Genomic DNA, 25912 nt, shown 5'->3' with positions numbered 1-25912 from the left:
GTAATATACTGTGTTGTTAATATTTTAAGTATCAGTTTATGTGCTTTAGCCTTACTGTCGCTCAAAGTATGTGTTCATTGTTATGTCTTGCACTGGGACCAAAGCAACATAATTTTGTTCATCTCCCACTACTGTGAATATCAGATTGACAATAAAGTTTACTTTGACTTAATGAGCACTACTTCAGTAACTTGTTACATAAATTTCATTACTGTCATGTATGATTAGGTGCAGAAACATATATCAGCTGTCCATGCTTGCCTCATTCATGTGAAGCCTCATACAGTGTTTATTACCTCTTTTCTTTAAAAGATTATGCAGTAAGAGAGCAAAATTCATATATATATATTTTTTTTTGCCGAGAGTGATAGCAATAAGCACATTCATGCAGAAACAGTTATCCTTGTGCTTTATAGCATCACACTCTTCATCGGAATGTGAATGAGCTGAACAGGTATTAGTAAAGATAAGCAAACTATGCACTTCCACTGAACTAATGAGGTGTTCAAGGATCACAATAAAATGAGAACTGCAGGTAAAAGGAAAGAAGGGGAATCTTTCTTTTTACATCCCATAATACAAGCTCATCTTTTTACATTATTACATACTGGGAAAGCTGGTGACAGAATAGCGTAAACTAGATTCATGCTGGGTTACGTTGCACTATACAAGGTAAAAATACTGACTGTAAAACAGTCTTTAATCACTAACAGAATCCTACTACCTAAAATGACGCATGAAAATTGCATTTAAATTACAACAAAATTACCCTTTCTGTTCTTTTTTGGTGGTATCTTGATAGTGCACTGTACGAAAAATGTTGCGTCATCCAAAAGATGAGTTACACCATCATTTTTTTCTATATTAAGTAAGGGAACAATCCCCGACAACCTCCATTTGGTAGACTTGCCACCCCCCAACATCCCCAACAGTGGTGAAAAGTAGAAAACATCACTGCAGTGTACCTCTGGCTTGAACAATATAAGTGCATGCGGATTTAACAAACAAAAAGTAGATGACTCATGTTCTTTTAAAACTGTGAAAGATTTAACCAGCATCCATCTCCACTTCTTACATATCACTTAAAAACACTGACCTTTTGCTGTGTTTATTGTTGTCTCTGCACCAGCAACTGAAGTCACAGACACTGTTGAGCTTGACCTAGTTTGTGTCAGTGGTTTATGCTCTGCAAAGAATGGAGAAAGTTAAGCAGAAAAGTTGATGCAAGGCTACTACATTTATACTGTCAATAATATACAGCAAAACAAGTTATGAACACTGGTACACATTAGTTCACTGTGCTCTAGAAAAGACAGGATATATACCTCTTAGCTGAATCCTAAGATTTAAAACTGTTGCTCCAGCCTTAAGGGGGAAATGTCAGGAGTCTAGATCTCCTTCATATTCTAAGCCTAATGCTACTACAGTATTGCAGAGTATGAAATAAAAGCCAGCACATGTCAACTGAAGTATCAACAAATCTATCAAAACAATTTCATACTTTCAAAATGACTTCAAATTCCAAAATAGTGCTGACAAAAAAAGGGAGGGAGCTATGCTTCAGTTGCCTTAATTGTGATGACAGACCCAACATTACATGGCTCTTACTGTCTACACATCTTGACATCATAACAAATTCCAGTATAACTATTATTTACATTTCTAGACCCATAGGACTGCTCGGTTTTAGATAACTGTGCTTCAGGCCTAAGAACATGTAAGGTATTCCCTGTCAGTACACATAATACCTTCCAAAACAGTTACATAATTAGAAAAATAAATCTAAGGTCGGGTGTCACAATGCCAGGGTAATCCTATGTGCTAGGCTTGTAAAGACTCCAGGGCCATTAGCCTAGTACACACCTGTGAACCTATAATGTATCTGAGGATTTGGATGGATCAGTCATTTGTTGATCACAGAATGTAGATCATGGCATATCATTTAAGCAACAAATGAGGGAGACTGTAAAACTGGAAGAAAATCTGGAAAAGTTGAGAAATAACATAAAACTCAAAATTTGTGATAGAAACTTGACTGCCTCACTTATGCAGTTAGATTACATAATTATAAAAACAGGATATCTCATAAGTACTAGACCAAGCTTATGGTACATATTTATGTACTATAATGTTATCAGTGAGGTTTTCTGTCTGTCACAGGCAGTTAGAAAGCATAGCAATGAACACACCTCTCAGTTAACTTGTATACCAGACTGGTATGTTAATTGGCTATAATTACTGTGGACAAGGTAAGGTGAAATGTACTTGACAACCCCTTTTCCCCCAAATATATATACCAGGTAAACAGACCTGACAACACAAATTTCCCTAATCTATATATTTATATGATTTACTCGATGAAATATTTGTCAGTTTCATACTATATCCCAGAGTATATTATAGTCTAAAATGTAGTTGTCTCTGCACCGTTTGTTCTCCAAAGAAATAAGAGGCATACATAGTCTTTGCTTTCACCTATGTAGCGTACATTTTGTCTCTCATGAGTCTCACAATGGAACTTTTGGTACAGACTTTGCTTCTTTTTATTTTACCTTGTGAGTCTTACAGTTGTGTTCTTTTCCATTTATTTCCTTTTCAGTATCAGTATCAGTTTTATAAAAGTACATAGTTTTTCTTATAAGGAATTTCTAGAAATAAATACATGATATAGAATAGAAAGTAATTAAAAAGTCTGGTTCATTCAACGGTACTGTAATGAATCATGGCTCTATCTTATCTTAAAAGCTAAACTGTAACAATGTGAATATTTATTGTACTATAGCAGTGACAAGTAGTACTTGGAATCATATGGGGTAAAAGAAAAATATAAATAAACCAGCATACCAGAAGGTTTTGCTGCAACTGCAGATTCAGTTTTCTCCAGTTGTCTGTTTAAAAGAAAAAAAAAAAATTTAATCATTTTCAACAAAAAGCTGCATTCATATTTTTTTTAATTTGTGCACAAGAGCTACAGACATTAATACTATACATTCAGATATTTGCAAATAAAATGAACTACACTGTAAGGAAACTATTCATCAGCATGAATTATGAAATAAACTTTCATGGGAAGAATATATGAAGCATGAAACTATCACACTGATGTCAGTGCTGTGCTAGTCTACAGTCACAGAATGAATGAATGAACAAAACTAATAACTAATTACATAGTGGGGACACTCTTGACACTGCTGAGGTAAGGCATCACATCAAACCACTGCTGGCTCAGAAACTGACCAAGGCAGTATGAAGGGATGAAATGGAGGTCTCCATTAAGCAGTGTATAACTACTCAGCCACCTCATGTAGGGGAAGGGATATGGGTTCATAGGTGTATACTAGGATAATGACCACTAGGGCCATTATAAGCCTAGTTTTGCCACCTAGATGTGTCCCTATAGCTGTTGTATCATGGGTGTTTATAATGAGAGAGGGATGTGTCAGTTTGGATGCTACTATAGATTATATATAGGGAGTGCGTTAGTTTACAGAGGGAGTTAAGATGTGATTTACTGACTGCCTCTGTCCATCAAATACATGGGAACCAGACCCAGGGTGAATTTCTAATTTCCCGTCCAGTGATCCAGGTTATGCTTGAATAGTGTTAGGGAGGGACTCTGCTTCACATGGATGAGGAACATATTCCAGAGAATAGGGATTCTCTGAGATAAATACCTGTCTCTTCAATATATTCTATTTATTGCCACAAGAAAAATTTAAATAACTGAATATTTCTGATGCTGTTTTTTTTTTTTTTTTTTGTGGATGTGAAAAAGTCCATCAGAGTGGGATCCAAGAATGTCTTGTGCGCCAGGCATAGATCTCACATCAGTAATCTGTAGAAGACTGAGTATAGAGATAGGGTTTTAAGGCAATCCACATAGAACAATGTGTTTATGCCCTGGATTCTTTTGATAATGAACCTATGTGGACGTTCCAATTTTTGCTTATGTTTGGTCAGGTATATGCCGAAGGGGGCATTATACAAAATGACAGGTCCGATGAAGACTGAATAAAGTGTTACAATGACTTTCCTAGATCTGGAGGCCCTTACTTATAAGTTGAGTGACACAGAATGATTTCCTTACTACCTTGGCCACGTGTTGGTTGAATGCCAGGTTACCATCTACATGTGCTCCCATATCCCTGACTACTGGGTCAACTCTTAGGGGGTGTTTTATTGATAGCATAATTTCACTGGGTAAATGGAAACAAAAGCCACCACGTAAGCTAAGGAAATATAGCCAGGCTTAGTTATTACCAAACCAACTTTAATGTAACTTCATAAGCACTTTCATCCATATTCATTTACTTGAACTTCTTCAGATGACCAAATAAGTTAAAACACCAACTTTTAAAACACCTGCAGTCTCATCACATGGATAACTAATTAGTGACATCATCAAAATTGAACCTTCCTACTCTTAAAATCACAGTCAGAAATATCACTTAAAAGGTCTATGTAAATACATTTTACAAACATACTATACATTTTAGAAAACCTGAATTTAAAAAGAAAGAAGAAACCCTCTTTAATGAAGAAATGTGGCTTTTGCCACTATTGTAAGTTCATGAACGTAGGAGAGGTTTTTTATGTAAGGGGACATCAATATAAAATGCAAGGCACATACAATTGTGACTCCTGAGGAGTAGTGCATGGAGCTTTTTGTCAGGAATGCCCATATTTCTATGTGGGTAAAACCGAACGCAAATTTAAAGAGCATATTTCTGAACATGAATATAGTTTTAGAAAAAAATAAAACAAATAATGCTCTTACCAAACACATGCACAATAATAAGGGACATCATTTTAAATACATGGTGATAGATAGTGTTGGAAGTGACACAAGATGGGGCGGGCCATGGACATTTTTTCTCAAGAGAAAAGAGTTGATTTGACAGATATTATTAAATGCATATGCCTGGCCAGGTTTGAATGACTGCTGTTCGATTAATTGCTTTTTAAAAATCAAAGCTCTAACAAGATAAACATTTTATTTAATATTAATTGTTTAGAAATTTTTGTAAATTTGGAAAATGTAGTATTTATATAGACCTTTTTAGTAATATTTATGACTATGATTTTAAAGGTAGACGGGTTCAGTTTTGACGATGTCAGTAATTAGTTATCCATGTGATCTGACTGTGGGTGTTTTAAAAGTTGGTGTTTTAACTTATTTGCTTATCTGATGCAGTTGAAGTAAATAATTATGGATGAAAGCACTTATGAAATTACATTAAAGCTGGTTTGATAACAAGTAAGCTGTGCTATACTTCCTTAGCTTACGTGGCATTTTTTGCTTCCATTTACTATTTTGTATCAATCCTGTTCATGTTTATATCATTTCACTGGGTGGCAGACTTCCCAAAAGGTACTATTATGCATTACTTGGCAGTGAGTTTTAAGGCATGAATTTGACACCAGTCATTTGTCTGTTAGACACTATTGCAAGATGTTAGTCACTTGGAGGGAATCTGTGATTGCTCCTAGTTTGCAGCCATCTACAAACTTGGCCAGGTAGAGGCCTCTGACATTGGCCTTTACTTTTGAAAAGTGGATGCCAAAAAGGAGAAGGCCCAGCTCAGATCCCGGAGAGATTCCACTGGTGACTGGCCCCTTTGTAGAGGTGGTCTCATCAATTTTAACTTCCTGGGTCCTATCTGTGAGCCAGACGGCAATCCAATGTGTTATATAGGGGGTTATGCCTAATTTGGTGAGTTTGTTAATGTCCAGTTAAGGGATAAAGTTTTTTTCTGCTGTCAACTCAGCATTTGGCAACTTCTAAATAGTTCTAACATGTCTGGCAGTTAAAGCAGAGGATTAAGGCTATGAGCTTAACAAGCTGCTCCTTGTGGTCTGGGATTTGATTCTGTTTGCTTAATGTAGGACCTTGAGCTAGTCATTTACACAGGCACTGTTTTGTGACAACTGAGACATTGAGATAGGATCCTCAATGGTCTCCTGTACTGCACACCTAGTAACAAGTAATGAAAGCATAATTATTATCAGATATCAAATCCAGTGCTGCAGGATTTTTTGTATCCATTTACTGAATCATTTTGACAAGTGGAAGCATACCCTAATTAAATGGAATTTATCATCTTTAAGCCAACAGTATTTAGTTGAGGGGAACATTCTAGGAAGTCTCTTCTTACACGACTACCAAAAGGTTCAAAAAACAGGATGCAGTGAATCTTTTCTTTTCTTTGAAATATAACTCTGAGAGCTGTAGTGATCTTTTATGACACTCTTACATAAAAAAGAATGCTCTGCTGAGGTATAAACAGGGATCTTTGTGTGGAAGTGTACAATGCTTTGTTCTACACTTTGCATGCTCAGGGGAGATGGTAGCAAAGGGAAAAGACAAAACAGATGAATCTGGCATATTATAGGCTACTGGTTGTTATCCGGTGTCTTGTCCCAATCATGTGATGTATGGCACACTTCAAACATCCATCATTCCTCAGGAGAACAATGGCCTTTCAACAATGCATAATTCTTCGACCACCTGTTTTGCATTAGAGGATTACCTGAAATGGAGATAACTAGCAGTCTGTAAATGAACAGTGCATAAAAGAAAAGAAATCTGTAAATAAACAGAATATAAATTAATAAATGGCTCTACAGTGTCCGAGACTAAAGGTCAGAGAAGGCTGAACTTACCATACAGGTCTTTGCTGTGGCTGCATGGCATTGACAAGTATGGCCTCTACACACTACAGGCTTTCCAGACATGGCATAGGAGTTAGCATTTAAGAGCTCTAGTGAAACCTCATCTTTTTAATTTTGGGCAACACCACAGATGGGAATAATTGAAACTACCTGTGCTTCAGTATAAAGATGCCTACAAATTCCACCAAAATTCCTGTCAGGTATTGACATTCAGATAGCTGAGGCAAGCAGGCTTGGTATGTGTACTATAAGTCTTAGTTTGCAGAAGCATGCAAGTAATGTCCTCCTGCTTTATAGAGCTACTCAGAAAAGCAGTAAGAACAGGCAGATTATTTGGCCTCAGGTTGTGTGAAGATCTTTAGCTACACATGTCTAACTTCCTCCAATTAATTATGTCAACAGGAAAAACAAAATTAGCCTTCGTCAATCTGCATTCTCCTTTTATTCTTCCACTCAAGAGTTATATTCATCCTTTCTTCATCGGGGAAGAAAGACAGCATTACTGAAACAAGTCACAAGGGACTACCATGTCAGTTATCCATTGTGACTGGCAGCAGAAATTAGCTATGGTGTTTGCTGTTATAGTGGGAAGGGAACATTAGTGGACTCATCAATTCTAGTATTTAAACTGGACTGCACTTTGAAAATAAAAGAAAGAATCAAAGGATCTCTTCCGGTGTGTACGTCCGTTAGTGCTGGAGTCACTGGCATGATGGACTGCTGTGACTAACTAGAGAAGAGCAGATTTTCTTCCATGAAATAGACTGCGTGATCATTCTCATAGGTTCAGAGCTTCCAGTATGACTTGTGTTGACTGTATATTTAAGCATGTGTTGCTTATTTTCTGTGTTGTATAAGACTTTTCTAGAATAATAAAAAAGACTAACATTTGCAAGTAATTTGGCACTGATGTTTCCAGAGAACTAGACTGCCTAAACTTTCTTAGTGAGTCCTTTTTGCAAATGACATTTGTCACTGCTTTTTTCAGGTTGTGCTAATATTTTGTCAGGGTAGCTGAACCATGGCCCTTCAGTCTCTGCATATCAATGGCAAGAAAAAGCAAAAATGAGAGAGGTCTAGGACAATAAAAGATATAAATACTTAGCTTAGTTTATTAGAATGACTGCAGTTTGGTACGGCAAGCAAAAATTTCATGTAAAAAAAAATGTCAGCACCCATTAATGTTATTTAACCTGATATGTTACCATACCAGCTGAACTGCTAGTGTTCAAGGATTTTGTCAGTGACAACTTCAATAAAAGACTTTGCATCAGATCTGTTATTCTGAGTTTACATTTTTATTATAATTTTAATAGCCTGATCTGGTGGTTGTTACAGATGTTGGACCAATGATATTTCTTGAATGAAGGCTTGCATTACAAGTTAGGTGGATGGGTATATCTGCTGTCTATTACAATGAGTGATGCAACTTCTCACGGTAAAGAAAAACATGAAGTTAAAGACTGAATAATGTCACTGAAATGTATTCCTACTGCCGAGTGTCCTTTTATGCACAAAGTGGTGTGCATGTGTAATACATAGACGTAATTAAAAGGTTTTGTATTACCACATACTTTATCTAATGAGGTTAATCTTGCCTGGTGGTTTAAACATTTTGATTGTTCATTTGGGAGCTATTACAAATAGTATAGTAAAGCATAATATGGAAAAAGCTATCTGGTTCTCTGCCTCTCACCACTGGAACTGGATCCTTTCCACATTCTGTGTTTTTCTTCCAGATTACCCTTTATAAGTACTTAGGTCCTGCCTTATGATGTGTGTGTCTTTTGATGGGAATATCTCAGGCTTCAACTCCCACTGCATTAATATACTGAGCACTCTGGGAGTTAAAAGGTTCCAGCCAGCTGGAATAATCTGTGCACATATAAATACACAGATACATTGAATGAGCAAGCTTATGCCATGTTAGGTACTATACACATTTCCAAAAAGAACCAAATTGGATTACGTGAGAAATAACAACTGGATGAACCCCCAAAAATATAGGTTTTAAATGAAATGGACTATGCCTTACTCGGAAGCAGTGAGCATGGCACTCATGCCTCATAACCATTAATACATTTTATCCCATCTCCTCTGTCCTGTGAATGGATGCAGTATTCTATATCTGACCACTGCAACTTCCCAGATATCCTTTGCTAAAATTTCGTATGTGGGCACAGCTGAAGCAAAAAATATAATAACTGCTATAACAAAAAATGTTTAACTAATGAACCATGCTATGTGACACATTCTTTTGTGCCAGGCATTTTTATATATACTCTGCAAATATTGCATTTATTGGAGATCCCTTTGTATTATTTATTTCAGTGGGCTATCACTGATATATGAAGGGTGGTGCCTCATTTTACTGACTTGCAAATTATATTTTGATAAGCTGTATGTTACAGTACTCAGAAAGGTAACTGCCTCTAGCATGAATATGATAAAATGAGAAAAAAAAAGCATTTGAACAAAACAGATTTAGTACTATATACAGTTATGAGTACGTACAGAGCCAGTCAGTTAGCAAATATACAAATGAGAGATCCTGCAAAAGCAACATGTGTTCAAGAATAAGGGTAACCAAAACAGGATTATAAATTACATACCTGTACTATGCATTCCCAGAAGTTAAAGTTGAATGTGATGAGAGGTCAGTTTTTTAGAAATGCCAGACTACATACTAAAGATAGAAATATATATGCTTTTTTGATACCCTGGCAAATGAATTTAAGTAGCGAGCATGTTCTGAATTAGAAATTGCACTGGCGCAAAATAATGTTGTATCATTTAGGTGCAATAGAGGTAGGCCCTACTTCGATACAGTTGACGTTATTGATGGGAATCATAGTGGTGATCATCTTTGGATGTCTCTTACATATTCGAGACATGTTGGTTCTATTTGTAATATTATTAGAAAGCATTGGAAGATCTTAATGTCAGACTCAAAATACAGAGAAGTTCTAGATAGTGAACCTCAGTTTGTTTTTAAAAATTTGTCTTTGAAAAGGATGCTTTGTTACAAACCTTTAGCTTCTAGCATTGTATGCAAAGAAGCTCTAAGTAGGGTTTGGACCCGTCCCTGTGGAGCAACTAATGTGTGCAGATATATTAAGAATGACAATTGTTTCATACATCCCCCTCAGTGGACACTTGTTTGAGTTGTATGCAGACTGTAGCATGAGAGATTTGGTTTACTTGTGTGAGGTCTGCAGCTCTTATTATGTTGGTAAGACAATAGATGTCTCAGGGACCATATAAGGGAGCACGTTTATGTAATTAATAAAAGTGACAGTAGGACTGCATTGGCTAAGCATGCCGTTAAAGAAGGTGTAACACAAGTTTTAGTTTATGGTAATAGAGAAGTAGCAAGTTACTACTACAGGTGGTGATGTTAAGACTCACACAGAGTGTTTAGAGGTTAAATGGATTTTTATCTTAGCAGCCAATAGATGTATGAGATTAAATGAAAATGTCCCATTAAAACCGGCCCTGAGGTCTAGAGGTTTAAGACGATGACTGGTTCTTATGTAATTGATTGTATTATATATACTTTATCTTTTAATTGTTTGTTAGATCTAAGGAAGCAACTGTGAGTTGTGGAAGCGCTCATCTCTCTTTTATTCTTGCGTTTATTTTATTTACAGATATTAAAGTGTATTCCGTCTAGCTGACTTTTGTGCTGCTTTTGTTTTTACTAATTTTATCTGGGTCAGCTATTTGCTCTGTTTTTTATTCATTTCTGTGTACTTGCAGGAATGCATTATCAGAAGGCCAGGCCATTATTACATAGCTGAAAATAATGGAAAATGAGATGAACATACATTAATTTGCAATTGTTGTGGTTACAAACATTAGAGAAAAGGTTACTCTGTGCTAAATAATGAATACAGAAACTGTAGTTTCTTGAACGAATTATCAAACATGTAAAAAAAACAAAGAAAAAGAAGGAAGACACAGATAAATGTTTTGTAAGTAATTCATGCAAACAGAAGTTCAGTTGCAGTGCATGATCTTATTGTGAATACCTTAAATGGGCAGGAAGTGAATACATTCTCTGTAGATAAGGCAGAAACTCATGGCTGTTGCCAGAAGAAGAATCACTAGATTGAGAAATGTTGTATTGACTTCTAAATGTTAGTTTTAAGTATGACTGCTACAGAGTTCATTACCTTGATGGAAAGCACAATTAAAGATTGGGGTTTGCAAGAAACAAAAAGGGTTCCAAAACTGCATTACTGACTTACTTTGACAATATGCTAGAGCAAAAAAGTTAAAAACTGCTATAGTGTACTTAAACTGCATAATCTTTTAGGTCTAATTGTGTCACTGCATCAATCCCATATATTAGGAAAAGCTGATTGTGAACATTTGCATTTGGTTAAGCATTTATGGTGTGTAGCTGCAATCTCACCATGCAAGGAAAAGTATGCAGTAAAGAACGCCATCACTTGCACTGTCATCCTGATTATGATTTCACATGACTGTGAAGGTAAATACCTACATAGTCATGAAAGAAATTATTGCACTGAAAAATTATTTGCATATTCTGAAGTAAACAGCTCACAGAATCCATCAGGACAACTGACAAGTAATTCAGCACATTAAATTAAACCCAGGGATTTCACCAAGATGCACCTAGAAGAATTATGGTCACTTTAAGTCATAAATAATTAAAAAAAAAATTAAAGAGAATGAAGGGTGAACAGTTTGTTATTGTATTAAACCAAACAGAATGAGTATCTGCATAAACATGTAAGGTCTGAGTATAACAATTCTTGCAGAGTATTATGTATTTAAACTGTTTATGAGACTGTTCCCATGATACCAAAAACTAAGCATGTCTTGACACTTGATGATAACTATGACATGACATGTGGAAAACAAAACAATGCAGACAAAGAATTAGATTCTTAAGAATGCCATTTGGCATTTTTTCAACAGCTGAGGCTTTCCAGAAAGCTACTGCACCAATTATTGGAACATTAGTGACAGAAACAGTTGCTGGAAAGGCTGAGGCAAAATAATCTCAAACTGAATAAACAAAATTTAAAACGTAACTAACATCAAATATCTGGGATATGCATGTCTTGATGCATCAAGATGTGCAAACTGATCCACAGAAAGACAAAGCAGTAGCCTAATGGACGGTTCATCGGACAAATAATCCCTGCTAAGATTTTTTCGTCATGGCTCAGTACTTATTAAATTTTATTCCTAACCTAACCTGTAGGAAGTGTGAATGTCTCTGAGAAGAACTGGACACATAATAGCATTATCATTATGCACAACAGAAACGTTTCCCATTGCTAAATATAGCACTTCTTTATTGTGATGATGTGATGATGCTAGTTGTGCTGCTAGCTGATGCCAGTCAGGTATAAAAGCAACTTTGCTACAGTGGGATAGCCATTTGCCTGTAGTTCCAGAGCATTATATACTTAGGTTCACCAAATTTGAAAACAAGAGCTTCTAGCTGTAATGAATGTGAAAAATGTGACGAGTTCTATTGTTATGACTATGGAAAATAAGTCTGCTTGGAGTCAAATCATAAGCATTTAGAGAGCGTTTTTTTTATAAAGAGTCTGTGTAACTCATCATTATCTATGCAATGAATGCTGCTGCTTCTACAAAAGCATGACTTGAAAACTGTCTGCAATCCAGAACGAAACACATATTTTAGATGCATTCAGCACACTTTATTTGAAAGAAAATAAAGAGGAATTGCTGAATCAAGTCCTAGAAGTAATATCAATACTTCCCTACCTATCGATATCAGATGAAATGTTAAAGGAATTTAGGAAGTGTACATAGACTGGTAGGGAAATGCAGTCCTGATACAGAAATGCAGTTGGTGACAGACATGGTAATACAGATGTATTATACATATGAATGAGATTTACAATGTGCTAGGTCTGTCATTTGGGTCAAATCGAAAAGAACACTTGTGCCTAATCAGCTCTGAGACAAAATGCTCAAGGGAATTCAAGATGCACATCTTGGAACTGTGACATAAAGAAAGAGTATGAGATGTTACGTTTTGGGTATGGATACCCCAACAAGTATAGACTTCAGGAATGGTCTGTGTCATCAGAGTATCTTTGGCTTGCGACAAGCCACCTCACATGTGGACCCTCCTAGAATTATAGACAACATGGCCAGCAGAGTCAAACTGAAGGATGGTTATCATGAGCCTGATGGAAACACCAGTGGATGCAATGTTTGTCTCCATTGACCTGAGCAGAACCAACCACTACATCATTTCACAGGTGATGGGGATATTGCATATCATCAAAAAGGCCACAAAGCACAAGGGGTCCAGATGGAGACATGATAAAATCAACAAGCAAAGGGGAGTAGCATTGTTGAAACTGAATTCATCTCCTGGTCTTGATGAGTACCTTCACAAGATGGACCCTGTTTTACAAAAGGTCACCAAGATGACACTGATATACAGACTGTATTTTATATAGCACATATCAAGGACAGAAGCAGGTTAAAAAATTAAAAAAAAGCTGGGTACACAAGTCCCAGGAAAAAAGTGCCCAATCCTGGTAGGTGCACTGGTGCCAAGACTGGAAAAAATGACAGTGTAGAATCCTCAAGACACGGAAACATTCCCACAATGGGGTTAGGGGTTAGGTTGGAGGGTTTTCACTCTGTTTTAGAAAGAAGTAGTAGTCCACAAAAACACAATAACTGACAGGCCCAACAAAGAACCATAAGGATGACACATTGGTCTACTGAGGATAAGAAAGAAATTATGCACTGTTACTATTATGCAAGAAGTCCACATTTTTCGAATAGAAGATATTCAAAAAGATTGAGAGAAATTAGAGGAAAGAAAAATACTTGCACAAGAAAAAAACTGTCAAAAGCTTCAAATGCAAATGTGTGTTCATTAAAACAACAGATTCAAGGAAAACATTGTATAGACCAAGGACCAAAAATATAAAGAACAAAACCTAGAGATTTTAGAAAGATATAAAAAATAAATAATTCTGTAGAATGTCTGCAGGAAATGGAGAGTAAGTAATGCCCTCAGTTTTGAAGAAAAAGATCTAAGGTAAGAGTTACTTGATTTGATAGAGATGGACAGACTTATTAAGAGCGATGAAAGAAATTGATTACAGAACGTCAATAAGACCAAAATGATAGAAGTCTGATAAAACGAATGATCACAGTAATCAAGACTATTAGTAGAAATTCATGTGATATAAAAGAAGTGAATGGGATATATTACTGCATATCAAAATTAACAACAGATGCCATTATGGGAGTATCGAATCGAGAAAACAATAAAGCAGTTAAGACAAGAGGTGTCACTGTTAGAAGAATATAGAAGAGGGAACAAAGCAACAAAAATATGTAGAAAGATGTGATAAAAGTAACGCAAACTGTTAGAGCAGACCAGGATCTATTGTACACTATTGCAAATAATAAGCTAAAGATATCAGCACAGGCTGAAAAACTTCAAAGATATGCAGATAACTATAAAGGAAACGTAGAAAATAAGCAATTCACTGATGACCTAAGAACGTTTTATTAAGAACTGGAAAACAAAGCAAAAAGAATAGAAACACCACAAAAAAAAAAAAAAAAAAAAAAAGAAGAAATAGACGCATTTTGGAATTTATGAAGACCTTGTGGAACATAATAAAGGTGCTGAATGAATAGAAGAAGTAGAAGAAATAGTAAGAAGTTCAAATGTATGAGATGTGGAATGGGGTGAAGTAACTGCCAAAGAAACTGAAACAAAATTAAGAAAAGCTACTAAGTGGAAAATCCCAGGCTCAGATGCAGTACCTAACTTCTGGCTAAAACTTTTAATATCATTACAGGAGGATTTACCCTTGAGTAAGAACTACTTAAATGGGCGACCCTAGACAGACACTGACCTGGTTAACAATAGGAAAAATGATACTCCTTCTTAAGACTGAACCTGCAAGTTCATAGTCACTTAGAAAAAACTCAATCATGTCAAATGAACAAAAGGGGAACAAAAGACTGTCATATGGAACAGAGGATCATTTGTTAAATAAAGTTATAATGGAGACTTGTAAAAAGGGGAAGAATCGAAGTATGGCATGGATAGATTAAAAAAAGCATTTGATAGCATCCACATTCATGGATAAAAAAGTGCTTACAGATGTACAAGATACACCCTACACTCAATTGCATTGCAGTGACCATGAAACAGTGGCAAACCACTTTGTAGCTAAGCCATGATAAAGGGCAAATTATTACTTCAGGGATAACAATTCAAAGGAGGATATACCAGGTTGATTCTTTGTCATTGCTGCTATTTGTCTTACCCTTAACCCATTAAGTTGTCTATTTAACAGATTAGGTCATGGTTACAATTTGGCTCCCACACAACAAAGTGTAAAGACTTATCTTCTTTTTGTGGATGATTTTAAAACTGTACAGTTCATCAGATGAAGAGTTGAAAGCATAACTGGAAGTGGTCAAAACTTCATCAGATGATATAAGAATGTAATTTGGTCTTGAAACGTGCAAAAGCAAGATTTAATGCAAGAAAGCTGCAGCACCAAGAAAATATCAGTCAGGAACAGAAAAGGAATATAAAGGAACTTGAAGGGGAGAGAGTGTATAAATATTTAGGAATTAATGAAGGATCGACAATAAAAAATGAGCAAACGTGAGAAAAGCTCGAAGAATATTTGAGAAAACTAAATTTAATACTGAAAACTGCCCGGACAACTAGGAACAAAGTCCAAGATATAAAATAATTTGCTCTTCTTGTTCTAACTTAAGTTTTGGGGTGATTTAGTGGTTCCGAAAGGAATTTGATCAGTTGGATAGGAAAACAAGAACAATGCTTCACGCTTATCAAATGATATATAAAAATCAATGTATACCAAGATTATATATTCCATGTTCTGAAGGAGGTATGGACCTCCTTGAAATTGATTACATGGCAATCATAAGACTGTGTACATATCTGCTGGCCTCATCAAATCCAGACATAGTGAAAGTTTTGAAACATGAAGGAAAACAAATCTAAGATGACTTCCCTGCTTAGTCTACCACAAACATATCTGTGACATGTGGGAATGGGTGTACATCCAATGCGTGCAGAGGGCCTGCAATAACACCTCATTCTCCAAGTTGGTGAACTGCTCCAACCATTGCCTTTCTCATGAGACCACAACAAGAACTACACTCTAGGCTGCACATGTTGGTCAGAGTGTGTGTGTGTGTGTGTGTGTGTGTGTGTGTGTGTGTGTGTGTGTGTGTGTGTGTGTGTGTGTGTGTGTGTGTGTGTGTGCTTCTGTGGATGCGCACTTCCCCCAACACTCAACTGATGGTCAGTTGGTTGTCCTCTGTTTTTTGCGACCTCCCTCTTTTCTTATGCACGCTGCAGCAAAGGGCATGTTATCATGATACCTCATTCCTACATCAGTATATGGACCAACTGTAGTGCTCTGCCCACTCTGCTTCCCTTTGATAAAATGGACTACCATGCATTACTCTATCTACAGTGGCCATGCTTTCCTATGTGACATGTTCTTCCTTAGATCTGCATAGTCCATGGTGTTCCTCCCCACCATAGATGGACATGACAGTGTCATGTCATTGTGCTGTATTATCAAATGCATCATTTCCTCCTATGTTCTTCTTGCTGACATCGAATACAAATGCATGGGGTACATTATCAGGTGTCTTATCTTCTTTTACTACACTTGTCTTAAATGCCAAAGTCATATTCTGTAATGTTATCTTTCCATGATTATGTATTGTAAAGTATTTGAGCACAAAATGACACTGATACTTTATATCATGCTAATAAGGGTCTCTTACCATAACAGTTATGCTAATGAGAACATCTTGCCTGCCTGTCTCTGAATCACTAGCATAACACACTCATGGGCATTACCATATTCATCCAAGGGCTGTGGACACATTACTTTATGCTCATGCATGGAGCTTGTGCTACTCATATTGTCATGGATTTGCACTGTGGAGGCTTTTGGTAGTGCACCACTGCTGTGTTATAATGGTCATCACATGAATTTCAAATATGTGGCCATGGGCATGGCACTACCATTTTGCTCCTTGAGTGAACCTGTGTGCATGGACATGGCTTCCTCTGTTGCTTCAAGGAGAAATAGATTTTCTTGAAGTTCTTCATACTGATCACTGCTGCAGTAGCCAAAGCTATATGGGTTATATCCTCTCAAGGATAACAGCCAGCCAGGTTCCAGAGCTTCAGGGCATCTTCCAAGTGCCAAGCTGCCAAGCAGCTCGAGCTGAGCTGACTAAAAGACAAGTTTGGGCACATAGACCTTCAGATGTCCTTATTAGCATAACTGCCCTCAGAGCGCTCCTGCTGCTAAAGAGTACATTCCTCTGAGGCTTGCAAGGATCAAGGGTCAGCTTGTGCTTTCCTTACCTGGGCAGATAAGTTCTCTTTTGGGGAAAAAAATCCATGTTCTTATTTTTTACTGATATTATATTGCTTTCCTCCTCAGGAAAGTTATTTTAAAGATAGGAGTGTTGTGTTCAATAGATTGTCTCAAGACTAACATAATTTTAAATGTAGAACTGGTTGTTTCTGTCAGTTTAAAATTAGTGTTAACTACCTGATAAAATATTTTCTGTGGAGAAGTTGTATTTATTTTTCTGTTGTGGGGCTATAATCGTGTATGAAAGTACCCCCCTTGCAGACTAGCCATGTTAATTTGGGATATAGCTTTACAGCAGTCTCACTCTAGGGGCATCCTACATTCAGTCCAGACTCTCACAAGTGGAAACTAGATCTGCGGGTCCTCCAAGATTTGATACATCTGTAGGGAGTTGATGTAGGTATGTATAATTTTACATAGATATATATATATATATATATATATATATATATATATATATATATATATATATATATAAAACAATCATATATGTAGATACTGTTACTCTGATACTCTTTACATTTTTCTAGATCAGTAAAATACCATTTTATCACCAACAAACTTTATTATATGTAACATATTAGACCATTGAATATATCGCATTAAAAAAAAATTTTTTTTGATCTGTATTTGCTCTGTATTTGAATTTTTAATGTATCTCTTGGAGCTTTTCTTCCCGGGCCTCTACTGAAAATGGACATGTATCCAGCTAGACTAGCCCGGTCAACAAATGTAAAATAAAATAAAATAAATAAATAAATGCACACACACACACACACACACACACACACACACACACACACACACACACACACACAAACCTGACACCCCTAACACTCCTTATGGTTACCTTGTGTGTGTTCCTTTGCTTGCTGTTCCTCCTTTTCTTACATTCCTAGCTCCCCCTCTTCCTCCCAACTAAAATGATGATTTGGCTTAGTACTTTGGTGCATTAGCCCTCTTTGGGCTGTCTGCTATTATGTTTGTGGCAGAGAAGTTATAATTCATTGTGACCTTGGAGATGCATATCCTTGAGCACACTTACCTGCCTTTGTTGCGACATTAGACAATCCAGTCATGCCCATTTTTTTACCGCAACTCCTCCACTGAAGCCACCCAATAGTGCTTCTCTTCATATTATAGCTCCGTTACTTTATTATGCAGTTCTTCTCTCTGACCAATAACAGTATGCAAGCTGTATTACATATCTGAACAGCCATAGGTTGTGTTGCATTGTGGGCTGCTTGCTATTTTATGTGAGCAGGTGCAAAGTGCATGTTATGAATCTGAACTAATATTCCAATCACTATAAAATGAAAACACCATTCTAACAGCAAAAACAAAACTGTTTTTTGGGGGCTGTGCCATCTCATGCTCCCCTTCCCCACAAACACATTATAACAAAGATTACCACACCTCAGGGCAATTGATAGATTGTGTCACACCTGAATGCTCTCCCAAAAACAATGTTTTATTTCCTTAGTGACCTGAATCCACTCATTCAGGACTCTGTAGTTTGAGCACCCATTATGTTTTGCATTCAGTGCCACAAAAGATTTTTAATATACTCATGAATACAAAAGTCAGATTTTACTGTGAGTGCATATTCATCTTCCATCTACTGCAGAGACACATCCCAAGAGGTAATATCTTCTGGGTACACTGTTGAGATATACTGACACAATCATCTTTGCCAGAAAAAAATGCCTTTTATTTTTTCATTTTTTATTAATACATAGTTTTGTTTAATTTATTATTATATTTTGTATTGATAACCTGGTTTATGAAACTCGGAAGGGTTCATTTAAATTGGTGTACTAAGGAAAAAAAGTTTCAGAGTATCAAACTACGGACTTTTTTTAAGAGTAGCCAATCAACTTAGAAGTATGAAATTGAGAGATGGACCATCAGAAAACCCACATGGATATGAAAAAAAGAAGTTATGTACTCACCATAATGTTCCATGCTGGTAGTCCATCTCACCCTTCATTTTTACATATGGGTTCGGAACTGATCCTCGGCTCCGACTCGGCCGATTTGCAAGCTCAAAGACTTCAGGTTGGCTCGTAGCTAAGCAGGTATCCCATAGTGCACCAGTACAAACCCCAGATCTTGTTTGCTGCTCACTAGAAGAAAAACCCATAACAGACAAACTAATACTAAAGGGTCTCCAACCAAAGATAACCAAATTATTATTATTGTTATCTCCAGATCTTCCAGGATGGGGGCAGGAGGGTGGGTTGGTAAAAATGAAGGGTGAGATGGACTACCAACATGGAATGTTATGGTGAGCAAATAAATTCTTCATAGGTTCATAGGTTGTTACTAGGCTATCAGCCCTAGGGCCTATACAAGCCTAGCCATAACAATTCCCTGGCTATTTCTTCCCACATTATTTACTTTCCTGGACCCCTGTCTAGCAGGGCGACTGACGTGATCCCTGGGGTGAATTTCCTTCTCCCATCCAATCATCAAGGTTCCTCTTGAAGAGGTCCAAAGAGGCACTCTGCTTTACATGTATGGGCAATCTATTCCAGAGTCTGTTCACTGTGTCTACCTCTGCGCCTATAAAAATCACAGCTTGAGAGGGCAATAATGCAGATTTTTTCCAGTTTATGGAGATCCCTAACTGAGCACAAAGTTGAATAGTGGCATCTCTGTTTTGGAGGAGTAGATGCCTGGTGGGGGTGGTCAGGAGCCAGTCGTCCAAATACGGAAGCACCTGGAATCCTTGACGTCTCAGGTGAACTGTCACTACTGCCATGCATTTGGTGAACACCCTGAGGGCTGTGTTGAGACCAAAGGGCAGAGCACGAAACTGATAATGACTGGCTCCCAGCCAGAAGCATAGATGGCTCCTGGATGCCTTGTCCATTTTTATATGGTAGTAGGCATCTTGGAGATAGAGACAGCACATCCAATAGTCTTTCCCTAACAACGGAAATAATGACTGCAGAGTTACCATCTGAAACTTGTCCTTCTTCACAGATTTGTTTAACCTGCTGAGGTCCAATATTGGCCTCCAATGTCTGGCTCATTTTGGTACTAAAAAGAACCTGGAGTAAGTTCCGGATCCTATCTGGTCTCCTGGGACGGACTGGATGACTCTTTATGAAAGCAGTTTGTTGATCTCCACAGTTGCCTGATCCCTGTGATTGGGTGGTACATCTGGGATCTTCTTGGCAACAAATGTTGGAAGGGAAAAGGGTATGATATAGCCTCTGGTAACAACTCTTTGTACCCACTTGTCTTGAGTGATATTTAGCCAGGCTTCTGGATACAAAGAAATGCGACCCCCGACCGTCCCCAGAGAAACGCAGTCGGGCCTCACATCAGGAGCACTGATAAGGCCATCCCCAAAAGGAATCATGGCCTTGCTGGTATTGCGAACCGCCCCTGCCTCTAGGGTGACGTCTCCCATTTCCTCCTCCTCCTCTGCCTCTGAAGGAGGATTCACCCTGTGTATCCGGAAAGACCCTCTGGGACTTTTTGAACCACATTTTACCGCCTCTTTGACCTTTGGGGTAAGGTCGAGAGGGAACAGTAAAACGTACTCCCATGGCAGAAAGCATCTTTCCTTCTTGCTCACACCGAGTGAGTGTGTCCTTCACCTTGGAACCAAACAATGAGGAACCATCAAATGGGGCGTTGGTGAAAGTAGACTTGAATGGTTCCGCAAAATTACACAAGTGCATCTAGGAGTGATGCCTCAGGGCAACTCCTGAACCCGCTGCTGTACTCGCTCCATCAGCTGCATAGGAGATAAGCTGCATGGAGGAGTTAACTATAGAATTTAAGGTGGACAACTGAGCAGAGATCTTGTCAGGGACTCCCTCAGTACACGCACCTTGTATAGAATCTCCTAACTCCTTGAGGAGATCCTTCTGTAATCTCGTGAAGTGAGTGAGATAGTTCAACGATCGAAGGGTAAATGCCGCTGAACTAAAGATATGCTTCCCAAATCTGTCCATCTGTCAAGAATCCTTATTTGGAGGATGAACAGAGGAAAAAGTCTCTGCCAGCTCCTTCTTTGTGGCTGCCGCCACCAGCATGGCATCTATGGGAATGCCCTTAGACAAAAACTCTTTACCAGGAGGGGCAGACAGAAACTTATTGGGTCTCCTGGGGACTGGCTCCATGGCATCAGGAGTATCCCACACCTTTCAACTAACTAGATCCATTAGTTTGTCAAAAGGTGGAGACACTCAAGATGCAGAAGGTTGAGACCCGAAAGCCTTCAGGTACACCAACTCCTCATCAGAAGGGTTGACAGTAGGCCAGTTGCACCTCTGCTTAAGAATCTCCAAGATGTCCATGAAGGAGACATCAGAGGACGACTTGGGGGACCCTTCCAACTCCTCAAGGTCAGTGTCCGATGTCAAGGACTCATCCTAGGAGTCAACATGCTTCCTCTTACATAGCCTCTTCCGGGGAGGCTCCTCAAAAGGGCATTCCGGGGAGGCCTCGGAAGTGTGGGGGCCACCAGCCGATGGCTCCTGAGGCTGAGGGTCTCTGCTGTCTCCGGAGAGAGTAGGGGCTGAGACCAAAGTGGGTGCTCTCGGGGGAAGAGTTCTGGTACCACTGGTAGGGGCTGGAGAATGAGACAGCACGCTCTTCATCATCTCAAACACCGACCTCTCAGGCTCCGAAGACCTCCCGTGCTCCGAAGAGACAAAGGTTGATGTCAGAGCCAGAGCTGTCGGCTCTGAGATAGATGCAGGGACTGAGCTCACCCTGGCTGACTCACCGAGAGAAAGGCTCAGAACCGAAGAAGATAGATTCCAACCTTCCCTGTTGGCACTGACAGGAGAGCTTCGGCCCCTGGACATGACGGACGGCACAGAGTGTGTCAGAGCCAAACCCGGCTCCAAAGCAGCGACAAAGGGAACTGGAACCTAAAGGTGGCACCAAGCACTCTGGCTCCGAAGGGCCAACATGGCTCAGAGGAAGAACAGCAGACAAGGGCAAAGCTGGATCGAGTGGTTCTGGAGCCGACTGGGTCGGAGCCAACAATAATTTTGGTAAGACAGACGACTTCAGGAGTCTCAACACTACCCTCTCCACATCTTCTTCTGAAAGACTCCTGGAAGATCTGGAAGACATAGTAGGGGATCTTGATATAGGGGGCACTGGAGACTTTAGTAACACAGAAATCGGTAGGGAATCCACAGACCGGCTCCAAGAAGCAGATTCAATTGCTGATTCAATCGGTTCCGAGATCAGCTCCAAAACACTTGGAACCGATTCTGACACCACAATAGTGCCCTCCTTCAGCTCCAAAGGCAGTGGAGTCGAGGAGGCAGATTTTGACTGTTTAGAAGGCGGCTCCGAGACACCAGCCAGTGCCGGAGAAGGCCTTTTTGAAGACTTAGATTTGCCAGACTCGGAGGAAGCCGAAGAACTGGATAGAACTTCCTCAAAAGATGGTTTTAATAGACCCTTGAGTATAAGCTTGTTCTTTCTCTCCTGTAACACCCTAGGAGAGAAAGCATGGCAGAACAAGCACGATTCCTGCAGGTGGATGGCCCCTAAACAGTAGACACAGCTACTGTGGCCATCCGTTAAAGACATCTTTTGGGAGCATTTCATACACTTCTTAAAACCCAAAGGTTTGTGCTCCTTACTCTCTTTAGACATTACTCACACACACACGCACACACATACGCGCACACACACGCGCACACACACACACACACACACACGCGCACACACACACACACACACGCACACACACACACACACAAAAAAGAAGAAGAATGAGGGAAGGGGACTAGGTCCTCTAACTAAAATGGGTCTAGCCCTACAGAAGAAAGTACCACAAGGACTAGGTCCTCTAACTTAAACGGGCCTAGCCCGGTGGAACAGAAACTAGGTCTTCTAATTTAAACAGACCAGAAAACCCACTCACACAGAAACTGTAAATAACTCTATGTGGTAACAATTTTTTAGGTCCTGTAACTAAAACGGGCCTAGCCGTACAGAAAGAAGTACCACAAGGACTAGGTCCTCTAACTTAAACAGGCCTAGCCCGGTGGGACATAATTGGGTCTTCTAATTTAAACAGACCAGAAAACACACAGAAAACTGTATATAACTAGCATACTAAGGGAGGAACTCCAACCCTTAGCAAATAACCAGCGGATTCCCACCAAAAATACAATCTCAGATTAAGGAAACTAAGCTGTCAATAACCGTCTAGAAAGACAACAGAATAACAGGAGCCCCTGCTAACTATCAGCGGAAAACTGCCACAAACTACCTGATAAGGAAAAAAGCACAACGGCGCCTACAAGAACTCTAAACTGGCACACAGAATACCAAACTAACAACAAGTTTAAGCTAAGAATGTACCGAAAAGGGCAAACAACACTACTGCCTAAGATAATATCACCTTACAACACCGTAATAACTGTAATACAAAATTTAAATAGAAGAATTTTAACACTTAGCCAGAGCCAAGAGAAGCACAACCAAATACGTTGACGCGGCAAACGAGATCTGGGGTTTGTACTGGTGCACTATGGGATACCTGCTTAGCCACGAGCCAACCAGAAGTCTTTGAGCTTGTAAATCAGCCGAGTCGGAGCCGAGGATCGGCTTCAAACCAACATGTAAAAATGAAGGTGAGATTGGACTACATAACATCATACATTATATGCAAGAAAGGCTAACAAAAGATTAAAGAGATCTAAATGAATAACGACAGTTCAACTTTTTGATTTAGAATTGCCAATTTTCTACTAATCGATTACTGTTCTCTATAATGGTGCAGTTTCTATTTCTGCACCATCAGAGGCAGTACTGTTTGTATTCTTTTCACTTTTCCTCATGTTTATGCAATCATGGAGCAGGTTTATACAAGTAAGGGGATGGGGCACAGTCCCCCACGAGGAGTACAGGGAGTTCCCTCTACAGAAAAGCTGTTTTTAGTTTTTCTCATTGTGTTAAAGCTTCAGCCAGTTGAACCTTTAGGAAACATTGCAGAAGCACAGTTGTACATTGTTTTAATATATGGTGTTTCAAAAGAATGCTAATGTTCTTAACTGAATACATTGCCAGGCATAAAAAGGAAAGATGATAGTACTTACACATGCCTTTGGTTGAATTTAAATGGTATATTTTCTGGTTGATCATTCTGAAACCAGTCACAATTTTTCCGCAGCTCAGGAGAAAGGTAAAATGCATTTTCACCTGTATTGAGGAAGAATACATTTAATATGCAACAGCCTTCATATGCATAGTAATATACTATAATTATATAAAAAGCTCTTTCTTATCATACACTGCAATAATTCATGTGTAAAGCTATACATCAGGAACATGTAATATAAAAATCACTAGTTAATTTTTTTCAGTAGTAAACAAAAACCTATGTGTAGCTAAATAATTTCAGGGCATTTGGAAGTTAGATTGTTTAGACACAAGTACCCCTGCAGGTGTTCCAGATGTGGTGTGCTTTTGAGGATACTCTTAAAAAGTCAGAATGCATGGGCACAGTCTTTCCCTATGAAAGTTGCTGTGGTTATTTATTGATATTAAAGAGACAATTAGAGCTTATACCTCTATAGAAGGGACTGCAACCAAACTTGCTTGCATTGGAGAGCAGTGTGAAATAAGGGGTCTATGTGGCAGGTCATCATGTTTGTTAATATCAAACTGATATTTACCACCATATCAGAGTAAACAGGGTGCCTTCACATTCATTAGTTTAGTACCATGTACAAAATCATATTTTCTACACTCCCAGTGGTTGAAAACACTCATTCTAGGAGGAAATACATGACTTCATAGATGACACACTGTTTTGATAACACTCTCTGATCATGCTCTCCTCAGTATATATAATGTACAATGAACACAATGAATCACCAGTGGTAACTGATAATTTCTTCACAAACAGTTCACACATGTTCCAAGTCATGAATATGACAGAATACTTTAACATGCCAGAAGTTGATAGGAAAATGAATAACAAAGAGCTGAATATGAAAGAATAATTTTAGTGTGTCAGTTGCCATTAGGAAAACAAATATTGCAGCTGTTTATCTTGAAATTGATAAAAAAATATTGTGGTTGTTATTCCAAAAAAAAAAAAAAAAAAAAAAATCAGATGATACAAAATATACAAAGTCTTGGGTAACAAAATACACTGAGTGTTCCGACACTTCTCACCTTCTAACAAATGATGGCAGCTCAGTTCCTATGCTACAATGAATGAAATGAAACAAACAATGAAACAAACAAAAATGAGCCTACACCACCCTTTACCTATACATACATACATACATATATTTATTAATTCTATGGCTGCACAATAGTGGAGAAAAGATAAAAGCCAAAACTATTTCAGTCATTGACAGTGTAGTTTTTATTTGTGTGGTGGCATTTCCAAAGAAAAAGCAATTGGCGAATTCCAAATTAGGGAATAGAAATTAACAAGTTTAAACTCTTCCACTTTACCTGCACTCATGTGGAGAAGATACATCTCTTATCTACTAAGGCGATCTTGTATGTTGCAAGTAGTTTTATGTGACTGAAATGAGAGGGATAATGGTAGGTAAGCGTGCAAGAAAGAGACACTGTATGTAGATATGCTTGTGCTCAAGCATATTTATGTTTAGGTGTGTGTGTCTGTGTGTGTGTGTGTGTGTGTGTGTGTGTGTGTGTGTGTGTGTGTGTGTGTGTGTGTGTGTGTGTGTGTGTCTGTGTGTGTCTGTGTGTGTGTGTGTGTGTGTGTGTGTGTGTGTCTGTGTGTCTGTGTGTCTGTGCGTGTGTGCGTGTGTGCGTGTGTGCGTGTGTGTGTGTGT

At 38.4% G+C, this 25912-nt stretch overlaps 1 protein-coding gene across 3 annotated transcripts in view; it reads right to left on the bottom strand.

Moving 5' to 3' along the window:
* COL6A3 (collagen type VI alpha 3 chain) overlaps window positions 1–25912 on the bottom strand; it is a 739239-nt gene that overhangs the window by 81434 nt on the left and 631893 nt on the right. For all 3 annotated transcript variants that reach the window (XM_044060522.1, XM_044060523.1, XM_044060525.1), the window contains 3 exons: window positions 24194–24296; window positions 2845–2888; window positions 1097–1186 (listed from right to left, as the gene is read on the bottom strand). In XM_044060522.1, the coding sequence (XP_043916457.1) occupies window positions 1097–1186; window positions 2845–2888; window positions 24194–24296 (237 nt within the window). The remainder of the gene's footprint in view (window positions 1–1096; window positions 1187–2844; window positions 2889–24193; window positions 24297–25912) is intronic.

The sequence above is a fragment of the Protopterus annectens genome, chromosome 2.part0 (genome assembly GCF_019279795.1).
Source record: "Protopterus annectens isolate FY-2018-M chromosome 2.part0, PAN1.0, whole genome shotgun sequence".
Taxonomy (NCBI): Eukaryota; Metazoa; Chordata; order Ceratodontiformes; family Protopteridae; genus Protopterus; species Protopterus annectens.
Note: the sequence above shows the minus strand (reverse complement) of the source record. Positions and strands in the feature narration are given on the sequence as shown.